This window comes from Mandrillus leucophaeus, unplaced genomic scaffold, assembly GCF_000951045.1.
Source record: "Mandrillus leucophaeus isolate KB7577 unplaced genomic scaffold, Mleu.le_1.0 Scaffold22, whole genome shotgun sequence".
In the NCBI taxonomy this organism is placed as follows: domain Eukaryota; kingdom Metazoa; phylum Chordata; class Mammalia; order Primates; family Cercopithecidae; genus Mandrillus; species Mandrillus leucophaeus.
Window position 1 is genome coordinate 2,563,941 of NW_012102254.1, and position 18,121 is coordinate 2,582,061.

The 18,121-nt window shown below is 46.3% G+C and overlaps 1 protein-coding gene across 2 annotated transcripts in view; it reads left to right on the plus strand.

The window, feature by feature from the left end:
* The window catches only part of MAP4 (microtubule-associated protein 4), a 277,944-nt gene that overhangs the window by 249,083 nt on the left and 10,740 nt on the right, over positions 1-18,121 (plus strand). Inside the window, exons 9-15 of one of the 2 annotated variants that reach the window (XM_011981023.1) lie at positions 1,706-1,812; positions 3,307-3,522; positions 7,778-7,961; positions 9,169-9,228; positions 9,347-9,639; positions 11,131-11,244; positions 13,111-13,203. In XM_011981023.1, the coding sequence (XP_011836413.1) occupies positions 1,706-1,812; positions 3,307-3,522; positions 7,778-7,961; positions 9,169-9,228; positions 9,347-9,639; positions 11,131-11,244; positions 13,111-13,203 (1,067 nt within the window). The remainder of the gene's footprint in view (positions 1-1,705; positions 1,813-3,306; positions 3,523-7,777; positions 7,962-9,168; positions 9,229-9,346; positions 9,640-11,130; positions 11,245-13,110; positions 13,204-18,121) is intronic. The other variant, XM_011981024.1, reaches the window with a different exon arrangement.

The window sequence follows — 18,121 nt, forward strand, 5'->3', positions numbered from 1 at the left end:
CATAGTAATCATAAAAGAATTTCTCCATGCTTTATTTTTTCACATTCAGAGATTACATTGATATTTCTACCATAATAACCAGTTTTCTATTAACGGACCTCTGGATTGTTCTTTTGCTTTTAGAAACAATGATCTGGCAGAAACCTTGCACATTTACTATTTTGCTGATGTGTAAATACACTTCTAGGATAAATTACTAAAAATTGGTTTTCTGGATTAGAATTTGTCTGTCCTTGTAATTTTCAGAAAATGACACTGCCAGGCAGCCCTGCCTGTGGATCATAGCAGTTCACAAATCTGCCAAGTATATTTCCCCATATTATTCTCAATAGTTATTTTAAAATTTTAGGACTTTTGACAATATGTTAGTGTTAAAATGGCATTTCAGGCCAGGCATGGTGGTTCACGAAGCCTATAATCCCAGCACTTTGGAAGGCCGAAGTGGGTGGATCACTTGAAGTCAGGAGTTTGAGACCAGCCTGGCCAACATGGTGAAACCCTGTCTCTACTAAAAATACAGAAATTAGCCGGGTGTGGTGGCGCATGCCTGTAATCCAGCTACTTGGGAGGCTGAGGCAGGAGAATTGTTTGAACAGGGGAGACAGAGGTTGCAGTGAGCCGAGGTCGCACCATTGCACTCCAGTCTGGGTGACAGAGCGAGACTTTGTCTCAAAAAATGGCATTTCAGTGGGGTTTTAATTTTTATTTTTCTTATACTTAACATTGTACATCTTTTCATAGTTTCAAAAAACTTTGTATCTCTTTTCTATAAAGTCTGTTCACATTGTTTTGGTCATTTTCCCAGTGGATTATTGGCCTTTGTAGCAGTTACTGATTTGTGGTAGTAATTTATAGACTAAGCTTTTTGTCTTTGGTATGAGGGTCAAGTAGTTCTTCTGTTTGTCATTTGCCTTTTGACTTTTATTATAGTGTTTTGTCTTATTTTGTTTTCTGCCACGTTGAAGTTTTTTATTTTTCTTTAGTCAAACTTATCTTTTGTGGCCTCTTGACCTTGTAACAGTTAGAAAGGCCTTCCCCACAGCAAGGTTATGTATTTCACGGTATTTTAATGCTCTCAGTTATAGTACTGTTGAAATCCGAAGTAACCTCTCCACAGAGAGGAGGCTATGTTGCCTTAGGTAGGAGACTTATTTCTGGCCCTGAGTCTGGTTCCATGGGTCTCCTCGGCCTTGTTGGAAATCTGGGTCACTGTTAGAACTAAATCAGGTTAATCTCACATCCTCCATAAAGTGGTTCTTTATAGGGAAAGGAAGGAAAGGGAGTCATTGAATGATCTTCTGGCTCTTATCCCATCTCACAGCAACCTTTATTCCAAAGATAGACTGGTAGAAGAGGTTTTTGTCCTATTGCATGGAGAGCTAGTGGTTGGAAGACAGAGTCCCTTTGGTCTCTAGGGAAGGGAAACCAAACTTAAAGGACCATTTCTTTCCACTGATCATTTGTGCATGTGCCACTTAGACTGCTTTTCCACAGGGTCAGGCTCCCTGAATCTGAGGAATCTAAAACTGTCCTCCATCACAATGAGAACTTGGGAGTCTTGTCCACATTTCAGCAGCACAACCCTGTGGACTTTTTTCAGAATGAAGTGCTAGTTAGTGGTCTGTCTTTGCTAAACCTTGTATTTTCAAAATGGGTATGAAAAAATGTTTGCTTAGCACAATTCCCACCCACCCTCTCCCCTTAGGAATAGCCAGGCCAGAGGAAGGAAGGCCTGCTGTGAGTGGGACCGGAAATGACATCACCACCCCGCCAAACAAGGAGCTCCCACCAAGCCCAGAGAAGAAAACAAAGGTAGGTGCCAGAATGGTGGTTATCTTCTACTGCCATAATTTTTAAACAAGAGTATCTTCTGCTATTATTGCTTGAATCACGAATGAAATTTCTTTTTTCTGAGCTATTATTGTCCTTCCTCATGTTTGGTAGAAAATATCTTGTATTCTCATTTACCATAGTGGCCTAAACCAACTTTAAAATCTCAGCCTTTGACCCTATTATCTTATATATCTGTAAAAAATGTTCTGTAGAGGTCGGGCGTGGTGGCTCATGCCTGTAATCCCAGCACTTTGGGAGGCCGAGGCAGGCGGATCACGAGATTAGGAGATGGAGACCATCCTGGTCAACATGGTGAAATCCCGTCTCTACTAAAAATACTAAAATTAGCTGGGCGTGGTGATGCATGCCTGTAACAGCTACTCAGGAGGCTGAGGCAGGAGAATCACTTGAACCAAGGAGCTGGAGGTTGCAGTGAGCCAAGATCATGCCACTGCACTGCTCTCCATCTCAAAAAAAAAAAGTTCTATAGAGATTGTTTCTGCTTCCCTTAACAACAACCAAAAGGACAATCGCAAAAATATTCTGAAATTCCGAATTGTTTGCTATTATCTCAGTGTTACATGAAAGAAAAAAAAGATTCTGAAATCTCCATTCACGAAAAGAGAATGCAGATTTTGAAGGTGGATCATATAGCTTCAGGTGCATAACTAGTACTTATTGCAAAGTTCAAAAGCCACACTGTAGGCTGTGGCTGTTGTTGTCCCATCAAGGTACAGGTAGTTTCAGCATGTTGTCCAGGGTCTTCAAAAAATTAAAAAGTTATTTAAAAAAATACAGCTAATAATGGCTCAATCATCTCCTGATGCTTTTCTTCTAGAATTATTTTAGCCACCAAAAGTTAGTTAATTATTAAGAGTTAAGTAATTGTTTTACTGAATTAAATCTTCAGGTGCCAAACTGCCAGAATTTGTGCCACTAACATTAAGAAACTATTCCCAGGCCAGGCGCAGTGGCTCACGCCTGTAATCCCAGCACTTTGGGAGGCCGAGGCAGGCAGATCACAAGGTCAGGAGATGAGACCATTGACACCTTGAAACCCCGTCTCTACTAAAAATACAAAAAATTAGCTGGGCGTGGTGGCACATGCCGGTAGTCCCAGCTACTTGGGAGACTGAGTCAGGAGAATCGCCTGAACCTGGGAGTCGGAGCTTGCAGTGAGCTGACATCACCACTGCACTCCAGACTGGGTGACAGAGCGAGACTCCGTCTCAAAAAAAAAAAAAAGAAACTATTCCCCACTCACTTTCTCTATCCTGATCTCATTCCATTATTTGTTGAGCTCAGAAGAAAGAAATGCTAATTTTAAGTTGCATCTATCCTCATTGCTTATAATTTTACTTTGAATTGTGCAATTTATACTTTTTTAATTTGTTTTTATTCTTTTCTGTGTGTTTGATGTTGCCCTTTAAAAAATAAAAATAAAAAATAAAAAAAACAACAATCAACCTAAAGCCTTTGGCCACCACTCAACCTGCAAAGACTTCAACATCGAAAGCCAAAACACAGCCCACTTCTCTCCCTAAGCAGCCAGCTCCCACCACCAGTGGTGGGTTGAATAAAAAACCCATGAGCCTTGCTTCAGGCTTAGTACCAGCTGCCCCACCCAAACGCCCTGCCGTCGCCTCTGCCAGGCCTTCCATCTTACCTTCAAAAGACGTGAAGCCAAAGGTAAGTGGTCACCTAACTACTGTGCCGAGGAAAATTGTTCCCCTCTGAGTGACAAATAGACAGACTCTTGTTGCTAACAGGCAACAGAATCAGGCTGGTGGAATTGGGAGAAGGCAAGGGAAATGGGGGAGAGGGTGATCTGAAAATTGGCATGGCTACTCTGGGTGCACTGCCTATGGGTTACCCCTGCTCCACAAAGAGCAGCCAAAAAAAGAAAAAAGAAAAGGAAATCAATTTGGGGCCCATTGATGCAACCATTAACATTTTGAAGCCCTTTTATGCTTTTACCTTTCCCTGCCCTGTTTGGAGGTAATACTCCATCTACTTAGGTTCCTCCTCCTTTCTCTTAACTACCTACTCTTTACCTATTTAAGCACTTATTAACCAGTTTCCTCTACTCCACATACCAATTAGATATTCTTTCTTGGTATAATTCCCACATCAAATGTAATTCTTTGTCTTTCCATTATCCTGTGGAAGTTTTATCCGTTACTATTGTGATATAACTAGCTCTTCCCGCTTATCTCAGCATGTTCCAGCATGATGTGATAACTTACTTTGCTTTGGGCATTAGGCCACCTCTCACTGAGCTACTTCTGAAGTCATCCAGTTTTCCAGGTCACCCACGGTTTCTGTATTGCCCAGAAACCAGTCACATTTGGAGCAGCGTTTGGAGCACATAGCGTTACAGAATTGCTCCAGGAGGAGAGGATAGTGGAGGCTATGGCTGCCTTTCTTAACATCTTGTCTTATTTGAGAAGGGCCTTTAGGTCAGCCTGATAGTACTCTTTAAATTCATGGTACAAAATAGTTTCCCATGTTAAAGTGTCAGTTTTTAATTTAATATTGTGAAGAAAACTGTGGAACCTAGGAGTTGAAGTCTAGGCTGAAACCCTGGCCAAGAAACTGAGAAATCCTCTCATCAACTAGTAACGATAAAATCTTATAAAGCTTTCTCTCTGATCCTCATTTATCCAGTCGGTTGCTTTTCTTGATCTTTAGAAAACAATAGGTTTGAATAAGAGGGCAGAGGGGAGGTGCCTGGAGTCCTGGCCGCAGGTCCTCCCTGATGCTTATTCAGCAGCAGCAGGGGGTGACAGAGGAGAGCGTAGGAAGGAGAGGTGTCTAGTGAAATTTCACTCTATAATAAATCATATAAATGAAATGTACTGTACTAGTTGCTTTATATACATGAACTTTTTAAAAATTTTTATTTTTTTGAGATGGAGCCTTGCTCTGTCACCCAGGCTAGAGTGCAGTGGCACACTCTGGGCTCACTGCAACCTCCGGCTTCCAGGTTCAAGCAATTCTCATGCCTCAGCCTCCTGAGAAGCTGGGATTACAGGCACCCACAACCTTGCCTGGCTAATTTTTGTATTTTTAGTAGAGATGGGATTTTGCCATGTTGGCCAGGCTGGTTTCAAATTCCTGACCTCAGGTGATCCTTCCACCTCAGCCTCCTAAAGTGCTGGGATTACAGGTGTGAGCCACCGCGCCTGGCCTGTATACATTAACTCTTAATTCTCTCAATCATCCATGACGTAGGTATCAGTATTTTCATTTTATAGGTGAGGAAGCTTAAGCTCAGTTAAATAAACTTCCTAAAGTCCAGGGCTAGTAAATGGCAGAACCAGTATCTGAGGCTGGAGCTGACTCCAGTGCTGAGGCCCAGGGCTATCACTTCTTTTATGGCCTTTTGCCATTCAGCTTTTAGACAGCATTTCAAGATATAGCTGACCTAAACGGGTGATCTGCATTGTAATTATTAATGTTTGTCTTTTAGATAAGAAACAGATTGATAAAATCTAGCCAGGGATGTAAAGCTGGTCCTCTGTTCTAATGTCTTTTCTTTTCTTTTCTTTTTTTTTTTTTTTTTGAGATGGAGTTTCACTCTTGTTGCCCAGGCTGGACCGCCTCCCGGGTTCAAGTGACTCTCCTCCCTCAGCTTCTTGAGTAGCTGGGATTACAGGCACCTGCCACCATGCCTGGCTAATTTTTTGTATTTTTAGTAGCGCTGGGGTTTCGCCACATTGGGCAGACTGGTCTCAAACTCCTGACCTCAAGTGATCCGCCTGCCTCGGCCTCCCAAAGTGCTGGGATTACAGGCGTAAGCCACCGCGCCAGTCCTGTTCTAATCTCTTTTATCCAGATGAGGAAATAAAGCTCAGAGAGGCCCAGCAATTTGCCCAATAACACTCTTAGAATTAAGGGGCCAAACCAGGAATACAGCTCGGGCTTCTAACCCAGATTTGGCTAGTGGCCTCTTCATCTGCACTTTATTTTGGTAGAAAGATTTGTAGAGACAGAGAAAAACCTATACAGAAAAAAATAAGTAGATTATGATTCTGGCAAAGAAGAAAATGTAAATTGGGAAACAACAGAATAGCTCCAGTTAACTTCTGCAGGTCGTTGAAACCAGGAGCCTGACATCTAAAAGATGCAACATCCTTTTGAGATTTCTATCCCACATAACTTTTTTCTAACTTATTTTATCATTATTACCCTTACTGGCAAAATAATAAGACTATGCTAGATTATTCTGAATAATAGTCATAGTGTTAAAAATTTGATGCACTTCCCAGAGAGCATCTGGTTTAGTCCTCAAATTTTAGAGCGATAGGAAAGGGAACCCCTCTGCCCAAAATCCTACATGTTTCCAGCAGAGCTGGAAGCAGAACCACGTCCCCTGATTCCAGCCTTAGAGTTCTTCACACCGTACTTAGGGCCTTTATTTGTGGAAATCGTCATTACCCTACATTTGCAGAGTTACACTTTATTTGATTGGATGCCAGCCCTTAATTTCTAAGTACTTCCTTAGCTGATTTTTCCATTTAACGATATCCTGCTTGTCTCTACCTCCATACTGCCCTCTTTATAGCCACTTCTCTTGGAGCAAGAGAGCTGAGCCCACTGTGTCTGTGATTTGGCGTACTCTCTTTTGTAATGTGGTAATTTGTTTATCAAAATAGTGTCTTCATCCCCTATCCCCATAGAAACCAGGCTAAATTGATTGTTTCCCTTCTTCACTAGAGACGTCATTCCCAGCCTCCATGTAAAAGGAGCTAGAGTGGTCCAGATGCCAAGCATCTACACTTGAGAGACTTTTTCCCTTTTGCTCTCGGACCGTAGCTGTGGTATCAGTGCTCTTTATCCCTTCTGTTGCTCAGGCTGCCTCTTCTCATCGTCTCTGTGCTGAGACCTTTCCTCCTTTATTCCCTGACATCACATACTATCAGAGCTGGTCCTTCATCACCCTCCATTCGAATCCCTTTATCCCAATGAGGATATAAAGCTCAGAGGCTCAGTGATTTGCTGGAGTAGGGCTGCAGCTCACACTTCTGGCCCAGATTTGGCCTGTGGCCTCTCCATCTTTCTGCTCAGTCCTGTTCAGCATTCTGTAGGTGCGTGTTAGCCAAAAGAACAGCTTGATTTGACTGAACATAATTTTTAGTTTTTGTTTGTGTATGTGTTTAATCTTTGGTCAAGTATAATACATTAGATTTTATTACATTAAACACATTAGTATTTTTGGCATTTCTACAGAGGTTACATTAAAATGTGTGTGTGTGTATGCATATATATATGCATATATACATATATATATATTAGTATATAATGCAGTAGATCTGGAGGCAGATGTAGGTTGTGGTAATGTACCCTTCAGGGCTATTCATTCTCACTGGCTCAGGTTGGATTGAAGTAGTTTTACTCTCTGTTGCATGTCCTCAGGTTACACAGCACCCTGCATGGCTAGTTTGCTGCTTTATGTGGAGGACTTTGCTCTTAGAACCATATATATTTTCCTGTCAGTAGCTGCTGAACCCACAGTACCTCCTGTTCTCTGGTACATGCTTGTATAGAAGCATCTTGTGTCCAGGTGCAGTGACTCAGGCCTGTAATCCCAGCACTTTGGGAGGCTGAGGCAGGTGGATCACAAGGTCAGGAGATCGAGACCATCCTGACTAACACAGTGAAACCTTGTCTCTACTAAAAATACAAAAAATTAGCTGGGCGTGGTGGCACACGCCTGTAGTCCCAGCTACTCTGGAGGCTGAGTCAGAAGAATTGCTTGAACCCAGGAGGTGGAGGCTGCAGTGAGCCGAGATCATGCCACTGCACTCCAGCCTGGACAACAGAGCAAGACTCTGTCTCCAAAAAAACAAAACAAAACAAACAAAAAAAGAAGCATCTTGTAGCGTGACTCCTTGGGGCTATTGCTGACCTGCAGGCCTCACTCCCACTTACCTATTTCCAGCCCATTGCAGATGCAAAGGCTCCTGAGAAGCGGGCCTCACCATCCAAGCCAGCTTCTGCCCCGGCCTCCAGATCTGGATCCAAGAGCACTCAAACTGTCGCAAAAGCCACAACAGCTAGCTCTGTTGCCTCAACTGGCCCAAGCAGTAGGAGCCCTTCCACGCTCCTGCCCAAGAAGCCCACTGGTGAGTATTGCCTGTCTTTCTCTCCCATGGGATCTAGGGAGGGGAAAATGGGATCTTGGCTTTGCCCCAGCCATAGCTCTAGCCAGTATCACAAACAGCTGTGCAAGCCTGCTTACGCACTGGTCCTTAGTGGGCTACCCAGAACAGTGGTAGCCCTGTGGGCCTGATACTTTTTTTTTTTTTTTTTTTTTTTAAGACAGAGGCTTGTTCTATCACCTAGGCTGGAGTGCAGTGGCGCAATCTCAGCTCACTGCAATCTCCGTCTCCCAGGTTACGCCATTCTCCTGCCTCAGCCTCCCGAGTTGCTGGGACTACAGGCACCCGCCACCTCCCCCAGCTTTTTTTGTATTTTTAGTAGAGCCGGAGTTTCACCATGTTAGCCAGAATGGTCTCGATCTCCTGACCTCGTGATCCGCCCACCTCAGCCTCCCAAAGTGCTGGGATTACAGGCATGAGCCACCACACCCAGCTAGTACTTAATAAGCCTTGATCTCTGTGAGCTTAGCAGTTGTATGTATTCAGAAAAATCTTGAGTAAAGGCAGAAAAATGTACCGCTCATGAATTTCCAGGTAGAATTTACTCTTGCCTTCTTAGTAACCCACAGCACCTGGTGCTCATGGGCTTACATGATGATAAGAAGAGGGCTATTCAAGTCCATAGGCATGTATTGACAGCCTACTTTTTTTTTTTTTTTTTTTGAGACGGAGTCTCGCTCAGTCGCCCAGGCTGGAGTGCAGTGGCGGGATCTCAGCTCACTGCAAGCTCCGCCTCCCGGGTTCACGCCATTCTCCTGCCTCAGCCTCCCAAGTAGCTGGGACTACAGGCGCCCACCGCCACGCCCGGCTAATTTTTTGCATTTTCAGTAGAGACGGGGTTTCACCGTGTTAGCCAGGATGGTCTTAATCTCCTGACCTCGTGATCCACCCACCTCAGCCTCCCAAAGTGCTGGGATTACAGGCGTGAGCCACCGCGCCCGGCTGACAGCCTACTTTTAAGGCCACATAGAAAGCGTTATCAGGGCGGTACAGAAGAATAAGACACAGTGCCTGACCATCTAGTTTACCACTCCATTCCCAGGGACTAACACAGTCCCTGGCTCAAGGTAGATATTCAGTAATTGTTAAATAATGAGGAATCTCAATATTGGATGGACTATCCAACAGGTCAGTTTGTTAAATGTTATATTAATAAGTATATTTTGTACAGCAATTAAGACTGAGGGAAAACCTGCAGAAGTCAAGAAGATGACTGCAAAGTCTGTACCAGGTAATAGCCCCTCTGCCATTTTGCAGAGCCCTAACTTGAACCCCCACCTCCTCTGTGGCTTAAGTCTCCCTTTTTCTCTCTCTCCCTGAAACCGTTTTATCTCTGACTCCCTTTGCAGCTGACTTGAGTCGCCCAAAGAGCACCTCCACCAGTTCCATGAAGAAAACCACCACTCTCAGTGGGACAGCCCCCGCTGCAGGGGTGGCTCCCACCCGAGTCAAACCCACACCCATGCCCTCCCGGCCCTCCACAACTCCTTCCATAGACAAGAAGCCCACCTCGGCCAAGCCCAGCTCCACCACCCCCAGGCTCAGCCGCCTGGCCACCAATGCTTCTGCTCCTGATCTGAAGAATGTCCGCTCCAAGGTTGGCTCCACAGAAAACATCAAGCATCAGCCTGGAGGAGGCCGGGTGGGTCCAGGGAACCCGGGGTCCTGTCATGCTGGCCCCTGCATCCTCCCCTCCATCTCCACCCACTGTTCGCAGGCCCACCAAAGCAACAGGCAGTTAGGACACTGGACTCAGCGTCAGGGTATTTCAGCCTGGGCTCTGTAGTAGGCTTTGCGCCCCAGCAGCAGGGAGGGCGGGGTGGGCTCGGCTCTGGGCTTTCTCTTCCTGTCTCAATAAGAAAGGCTCCTATTCTAGATGTTGGGGTCTTGGTTTACATTTTTGCTTGGATGTAAAAGGATTATTTTATAGAAGAAACAGAGGAGGCCTCAGAGACTCTGCAAGTATGAGAGATGCTTGACATGAACCTAGTTTTTCATGGTTCTTAGCCTGCACAGAGAATGTCAGGATGGGCAGAAGGTAGAACACCTCTTACTTCCACAACCCATCACTTGAGTGGAATCTATCTGAAAGAGGACTAGGGTGCCCTCTTGTGGCCAGGATGAGTCGTGCTGTGAGCCTCTGGCCTTCCTAAACAACAGGACTGCGCTGCATATAGTGATGGAGAAAGATCACAGTGCTTCTTCACTTTTAGGATTTTCTAGTGGTTATGATTTTCTGGTTGCATCAATCCCAGAATTATTTAACTGTTGGTAACCATGGGAACTCTGTGAAAAGGTGGTGATGAAAGTCCATCTGAGAACATTCGGGTCCCTGGAGTAGTGACCATCTCATCTCCTAGGTTATTCACTAGCTCTACACCACCACCACCACCATCCAGGGCAGAATACTTAAATTGCTTAATCTGGAGCTGTTAAGATATTCAGGAGGGACAAAAATGAGGTGGAATCCTGGTGCTGTTGGAAGACACCGATGGCAAGCTGAGATCAGTCTAGGGAAGAGCCTGAGAGTTGCTTGTGGTAGCGACAGTGGCTCTGGTGTGCCCAGCAGGCCTCTGGGCTGTGCTGCTGATGGCCTACCTCCCCCTGTCTTTGCTCTTATGGTTTCATGGTGTGAAAGTTACAGGAGGTCTTGGGTGGGGAGTTGAGTGACTTGATCTAGTGAATTGTTTTCCGCTCCAACATACCTGAAGAATGTGACACTTTCTATCAGTATTGACTTCTCTGGCCGTGGCAACTGCTTGGGGCATATCAGAACATTTGGCACGGGGTGGGGGGTATTGTAATTGGAAAATCATGCCCCAGCACACTCTCAGAATCACTAATTTGGTTGTCTTAACCTTCCTTTGTGCCTTTTCTCCATTAAATAGTGTCTTGACCTGTTCCTCATTTCTCGAGACTGTGGCCTGCAGCTCCTTTTTTTGTGTCCCTCTACTCAAGGATCTGTGACTTGGTCTACCCTGGGAAATGTGTGGTTTTGCCTAGGATCAAAGGCCACCTGCTTTTGCCTGGTGGCCTGACCTGGATTTGAGTCCCCTACAGCCTTCTTCCCTTCTTGGCATTTGAGCTCTTATCCTCTTGGTTTGAAATTTGCCCTCCCTTTATCTCCATCCAGGCCAAAGTAGAGAAAAAAACAGAGGCAGCTGCTACAACCCGAAAGCCTGAATCTAATGCAGTCACTAAAACAGCCGGCCCAATTGCAAGTGCACAGAAACAACCTGCGGGGAAAGTGAGTTTTACTTAGACCCACCTCTGGAAGGTGAAGATGGTAAAATACTTCTTCCAGCCTGAGCCACTTGCCCTCTCTTGCACTTTTCCCCTTTCCTTAACTAGTTTCTACTTCTTCTCCCCCATATTCCCTTCTCTGTGCTTGATGACTCAACCATCAGAAAATTTTTTGTATTAACTTTGAAAGTTAATGGAGTTGGGAGCCCATTAGCCCTTTGGAGAATATATATATGTATATAATTTTTGACTGGATAAAATGGATCCAAAGACTTTCGTTCATTTCCTTCACACTGACCTTGATGTGAAACCTACCTGGTATGGATGCAAATACAGTGCACCTCCATTCGTTATCAGGAAGACATGGCAGGGGCAATTTCCCCCACCTGGAACCCTGGAGCCCCTGTGCTTTACCTTGAACTAAAAGATCCCTCTCATAACGCTGCTGGGTGTGGAGATAACTTCATTTGTCCTGGTTCCCCAGGTCACCTCTTAACTGAAAGTTAGGATGCTCATTCCCAGTGGAAACCCACTTAGTATAGGCATGCAGCATCAACTGGAGGGCAGAGGTAAGCTGAAACCACAGGTTCTTTCCCCTTGCTTCTGTAAACCTGGAAACCAGGCCCCTCCTGAGTTCTTGCAACACCTTCCTTAGCTGTAGCAGGTAGGTGTGCCTCTGCCAGAGAAGCCCGCACTCCAGCCCTTAGGGACCAGCATGGGAAGTCTCAGCCTAGGGCTGAGTGAAGAAAGCTGCACTGTGGCTTCTCGGTGACTACTAGAGGTCCTAGGTTCAGACCAAGGCTCATTAAGTAGTTTGCTAACCACTTGTTTACCATCAAAGTTGTGAAAAAGGCTAGAAATGAGTAGGTACAATGAGGTATATGGGTTGGAGTTTCTCAGGATGTCTGTACTCTGTGGAGAGCTCTTCAGCCTAGGGCCTGCATCATTTGCAAAGAAAGGAAGTTGGCAACTATTCCTTCTTGAGAAGGTCCTGGGATTCTTTGTTCCAGACTCTTAGAGCCAGGGCCTTGGTGTTTCTCAGTTCCAGGGGAAGCCATTCCCGTACTATACAGTGTGGCTGTGCCCCCAGGATTGGGTGTTATTGCTCCCCTGCTGAGAGCCTGTTGTTTCCACATGGGCATCTCACAGGGCAGAGGATTAGGCATATGGAGGATTCAAGAAGGTATTTTACCCTTGAGTCAAAAATACTATGCCTTCTCGAGCCCTGAGACAAATGGGCTAAGTGTGGAGGCTGCAGCCACTCCCCTGGTAGTGGAGATTCTGTATCCATTTGTATTCACATCTGAGCACCATCCCCTCCTTCCTGTTAGTATCATCCGTGCCCTTGTTGCCAGCTGCCCAGTACTTCTCATAGCAGCCTTTGCTTCTGAGAATGGGTCTGGCTGCAGCCATTCCAGGGCCCAGATTTAAGGGAAGCACCCTCTTTGGGTGAGAACAGGTCCACATGATAAGACTCTTGCAGAGAAGAGCCAAGGACACTGTGCCCAGCTCTTGAGGAGGGAGCAGGGCAAGGAGGTAGGGCTGTGCCTGGTGGGGCATCAGGCTGGGCTGCTGCCTGGGCCTTGTGAACCACAGCCCCACCCCCAAGGAGCGGTGATGACCAACATGCCCCGCCTGCGCAGCTCTGCTCCTGTCGTTGTGTTGTCTGTTCACGTTTTTCACTCCCCTTCTTGCTCTTTCACATTTCTTTTCCTGTGCTTTTCCACATGTTCTGTAGAAGATGGGGGTGGAGGTTTAACAACACTTTTTGTTGGTCATTGTGATCACGTGTGGACTCACTGCCTTCCCTGTGTCGATTCTAACCAGTCCTCTCCCTTTGTGTTGTTTTTTCTGTTTTCTAACACTCCAGGTCCAGATAGTCTCCAAAAAAGTGAGCTACAGCCATATTCAGTCCAAGTGTGGTTCCAAGGACAATATTAAGCATGTCCCTGGAGGTGGTAATGTAAGTATAAGCTCTGGTTAGCTGGCATCTGAGACATAGCCCACTGTGGGGTATACTGGGGAGAGAGCCAGGTGCCCATGTGGATAGAATCCCAGTGACCTGAGCTATGGCATTCTCTAAGAAGCAGACTAGCAAACTGAGGGGACCTTCATGCTCCCATGTTAGACAGGGGGTTTCTGGCGAGCCCCTGAACACCAGCATGGTGATATCCACTCAGTATCTTTTTACCCATGTGGGTGGGAGGCTTTGGATTTTTCTCCAGCTATGTCAGAGCCTGGGTCTGAGCACAGTGGTCAGCAGCAGACCTGTTGCCTGTCTGGAGTCCATTCCTGGGATGCATATGTTTGTCTGCATGCCCTTGAATTACCGTGGGAGTAATTGCTCTGAGACAGATGTCTACATCTTTCCAGAGCTCATCTTTGAATCCTTGTTATTATAAAATAAGAATTAATCATTTTCTTCCTATCCCTTCCCCGCGTTTTTCTTCATCTTTGTTGCTCTCCAGCTCTCTGGTTTTTCCCCTACTTTATTTTCTCTCCCTACTTTCTCCTCTTTTTCTTTTTTCCTTTTTTTTTTTTTTTTTTTGAGACAAAGTCTCACTCTGTTGCCCAAGCTAGAGGCAGTGGTGCAATCTCGGCTCACTGCAACCACCACCTCCCGGGTTCAAGTGATTCTCCTGCCTCAGCCTCCCGAGTAGCTGGGACTATAGGTATGCGCCACCATGCCCAAATAATTTTTGTATTTTTAGTAGAGATGGCATTTCACTATGTTGGCCAGGCTGGTCTTGAACTCCTGACCTCATGATCCGCCCACTTCAGCCTCCCAAAGTGCTGGGATTACAGGCATGAGCCACTGTGCCCGGCCCTCCCATTTCCCTTTCTGCTCTCCCTTTTTTTTTTTCCCTTTTCTAATCCCTTCCTCCTTTTTCTTCCCCTCGTTTTTTAGTCCCTTTTCCCATTTTTTTTGTTGTTATTTTTTGAGACAGAGTCTCACTGTTGCCCAGGCTGGCATGCAGTGGTGTGATCTGGGCTCACTGCAGCCTCCACCTACCAGGGTCAAGCGATTCTCCTGCCTCAGCCTCCCGAGTAACTGGAACTACAGGCATGCACCACCATGCCCAGCTAATTTTTGTATTTTTAGTAGTGATGGGGTTTCACCATGCTGGCCAGGCTGGCCTTGAACTCCTGACCTCATGATCTGCCTGCCTCGGCCTCCCAAAGTGCTGTGTTACAGGCATGAGCCACTGCGCCCAGACTTTTCCTCCTTATCTTTTTGTCCTCTTTCCTCTTCCCCCCAAACATCCTTCTTTTTGTCTTGCTGCCATTGTGTGCCAGCTCTATGAGGGGTATTGGGGACACAAGTGATCCCAGCTCACAGGAAGGTTCTGGTCTAGGGAGAGATAGGGCAAAGTCTTACTGTCGTTGAGTGTGTGAAGAACACCCTGTGTGCTTTCTGCTTGTCACTGTGACAGTGCCCAGGCGAGTGGTACTCTGTGGAGTTGTACCAGAGGCACCAGAGGCTGCCATGCACAGCGCCTGCCCTCACCGCTCTCTTCCAGACCAAGTGGGACAGCCTGTCTTGCCTCCGTTTCTTTTGAGTTCATTCGGTTCTTTCTTCTTGCTGTCCTGAACTGGACTAGGTCCTGCTCCACTTACCCTTTTCATTTTTAGACTCTGTTAACACTCCTGCCTCCTCCTTGGTGATCATGACATTCTGCCCATGGCCTACAGACACCCCCAGCAGTTCTGTCATGAGGAATGCGGCCATGAGCTTTCATTCTTGCCCCACACAACTCTCCTTCCTGCCCCTCCTTCCTGGTCAGCTTCTCACCACTGCCTCTTCCTGGACTGGATAGAAATGGCATCCTTTACACTCGGGTGGAGTTGCTTGACCAGATGTTAGTCAACCTGGAATAGGGTCAGCTAAAGTGAGGTGACAAAGATCCAGCCCACGAGGGGCCCAAGCAGCCGCTGAGCCTGGCTTTATCCTGGATTAAAACAGAAGGTGAACAGGGGTTCTGAGGGAACTGGGTCACTTGTGTAGGTGAGACATAGAAATGCATATGTGTGTGTTGTATGGTGCATATAAGAGCTCTGAAAATAGTCACCATTAATGTATCACCTGCTGTGATGTTTCCACACTGCCTACACATGACCTCACATGTGTAGGGTTTGTTTGTTTTGTTTTGTTTTGTTTTTTCTGAGGGTGAATGTATTTTTAAAGCCTTTTCACTTTAGGAGGCTTCCTCAAACAGAGAGCATTAGGAGACTGCTGTGAGCAGTCTTTCCTGGTGGGGAGATGAGGGTAAACAGCAGCTGGCCACAGCTGAACCCAGGTGCTTTGTTTCCTTCCGTAGCCTCCATCAGTCCTTCCCTAAAGCCACCACAAGGAAATGTGCAGTTTAAAATGATGGGCTCCAGGCTGGGCACCATAGTGAGACCCCCATCTCTACAAAGAAAAGTCTTGCTCTGTCACCAGCCTGGAGTGCAGTGGCGTAATCTCGGCTCACTGCAACCTTCGCCTCCCAGGTTCAAGTGATTCTCCTTCCTCAGCCTCCCAAGTAGCCGGGATTACAGGCGCCTGCCACCGTGCCTGGCTAATTTTTGTATTGTATTGTATTTATTTTATTTTATTTTATTTTATTTTATTTTATTTTATTTTAAGATGGAGTCTTGATCTGTCGCCAAGGCTGGAATGCAGTGGCATGATCTCAGCTCACTGCAAGCTCCGCCTCCTAGGTTCACGCTATTCTCCTGCTTCAGCCTCTCAAGTAGCTGAGACTACAGGCGCCCGCCACAATGCCCGACTAATTTTTTATATTTTTTAGTAAAGACAGGGTTTCACTGTGTTAGCCAGGATGGTCTCGATCTCCTGACCTCATGATCCGCCCGCCTCGGCCTCCCAAAGTGCTGGGATTACAGGCATGAGCCACCACACCTGGCCTAATTTTTGTAATTTTGGTAGAGATGGGGTTTTGCTATGTTGGGCAGGCTGGTCTCAAACTCCTGACCTCAAGTGATACACCCACTTTGGCCTCCCAAAGTACTGGGATTATAGTAAGAGCCACTGTGCCCAGTCCCAAAAACAATCTTTTAAAATAAGGCCAGGTGCAGTGGCCCTGGGAGGCCTAGGCAGGAGTATTGCTTCAAAACCAGCCTGGGTTTCAGAGCAATTTTAAATTAGCCAGACATGTGCCTGGCGGCATTAGGTGGCATGTGCCTGTGGTTCCAGCTTTTCAGAAGGTTGAGACGGGAGGATTGCTTGAGCCTGGGTAGTTGAGACTGCAGTGAGCCATGATGGCACCACCGCACTTCAGCCCGGGTGACAGAGAGAGACACTGTCTGAAAAAAAAGGGGCGGGGGAAGGACCTGCTGTGCAGACAGAACAGCATTACACACTCCTCACCCACACACATACACAAAGAAATACCACAGTTACCACCAGAACGAGAAGCTCAAAACAGGATCCTAGTTAATGCTCCAAAAATGCCCCTGACAGACACACAGACATACCCCTTGATGAGAGCCAGGAGGACACCAGTGGAGTGGAGAGAGGGGAGTGATGAGCCAGTGCCAATGTAGTGGCTTCTTCTGTGGCTAGTCCCAGTTAAGATTTTGTGTCCGTTTTGGTTCCATTTCACCCTTGCAAGGGGCTGTGCATGTGTAGTGGGTGCTGAGACGTGCTGGCAGCTGACTTCCACAGCATGTTTTGGTTACCTGAAGTGTGCCTGCAGGCTCTCACAGAGCGGCAGGCAGCCTGTGTAAGCAGAAGCAGAGTTAGGTGTGTGATGCCGTGATTGCTCCTAGGACCACAGAGAGCCAGCGTGGTTTCTGCGGTCCCCGAGGAGGGGACACTTGGGCCAGCCCATGAAGGAGATGCCGCACATGGTTCCCTGAGGCTGAAGCACACAGTGGAGGCAGGGTGGTGTGGGGGAAATGTTTGGAAGCAGATTGTAGACTCCTCCACGTAGCCACCTAAGGAGGGAGAACTGTAACCTAGAGGTGGTGGGCTTTATTAAGTGAGTGAGGCTCAGTTAAGCTTTTTAAAACTTTTTACTGGGCCGGGCACAGCGGCTCACGCCTATAATCCCAGCACTTTGGGAAGCCAAGGCAGGCAGATCGCCTGAGGTCGGGAGTTCGAGACCAGCCTGACCAACATGGAGAAACCCTGTCTCTATTAAAAATATAAAATTAGCCAGGCCTGGTGGTTCATGCCTATAATCCCAGCTACTCTGGAGGTTGAAGCAGGAGAATCGCTTGATCCTGGGAGGCGGAGGTTGCAATGAGCCGAGATTGTGCCATTGCACTCCAGCCTGGGCAACAAGAGCGAAACTCCATCTCAAAAAACAAAAACCAAAAAAAACCAACTTTTTATTGTGGGAATTTTCAAACACACACGTTTGAAAGTAGAAAGTAGGAAAAAATAGTAAAATGAACCTTTTGTTCATTTTACTATTTTTTTACAGGGTACCTCATTTACTATCTACATGAGCAGTCTTGGTTTATCTATATATGCCTATCCCAAGTATTTTGAAGCCAGCCCTGTATATATTATTTATTTGTTAATACTTTAGCATGTAGCTGGGCGCAGTGGCTCATGCTTATAATCCCAGCACTTTGGGAGGCCAAGGCAGGCGGATCATGAGGTCAGGAGATCGAGACCATCCTGGCTAACAACATGAAACCCCATCTCTACTAAAAATACAAAAAATTATCTGGGCGTGGTGGCACGTGCCTGTAGTCCCAGCTACTCAGGAGGCTGAGGCAGAAGAATCACTTGAATCTGGGAGGCAGAGCTTGCAGTGAGCTGAGATTGTGCCACTACACTCCAGCCTGGGTGACAGAGCAAGACTCTCTCTCAAAAAAAAAAAAAAAAAAAAAAATGCATATATTGATCCATATATTTAAAATATCACTAA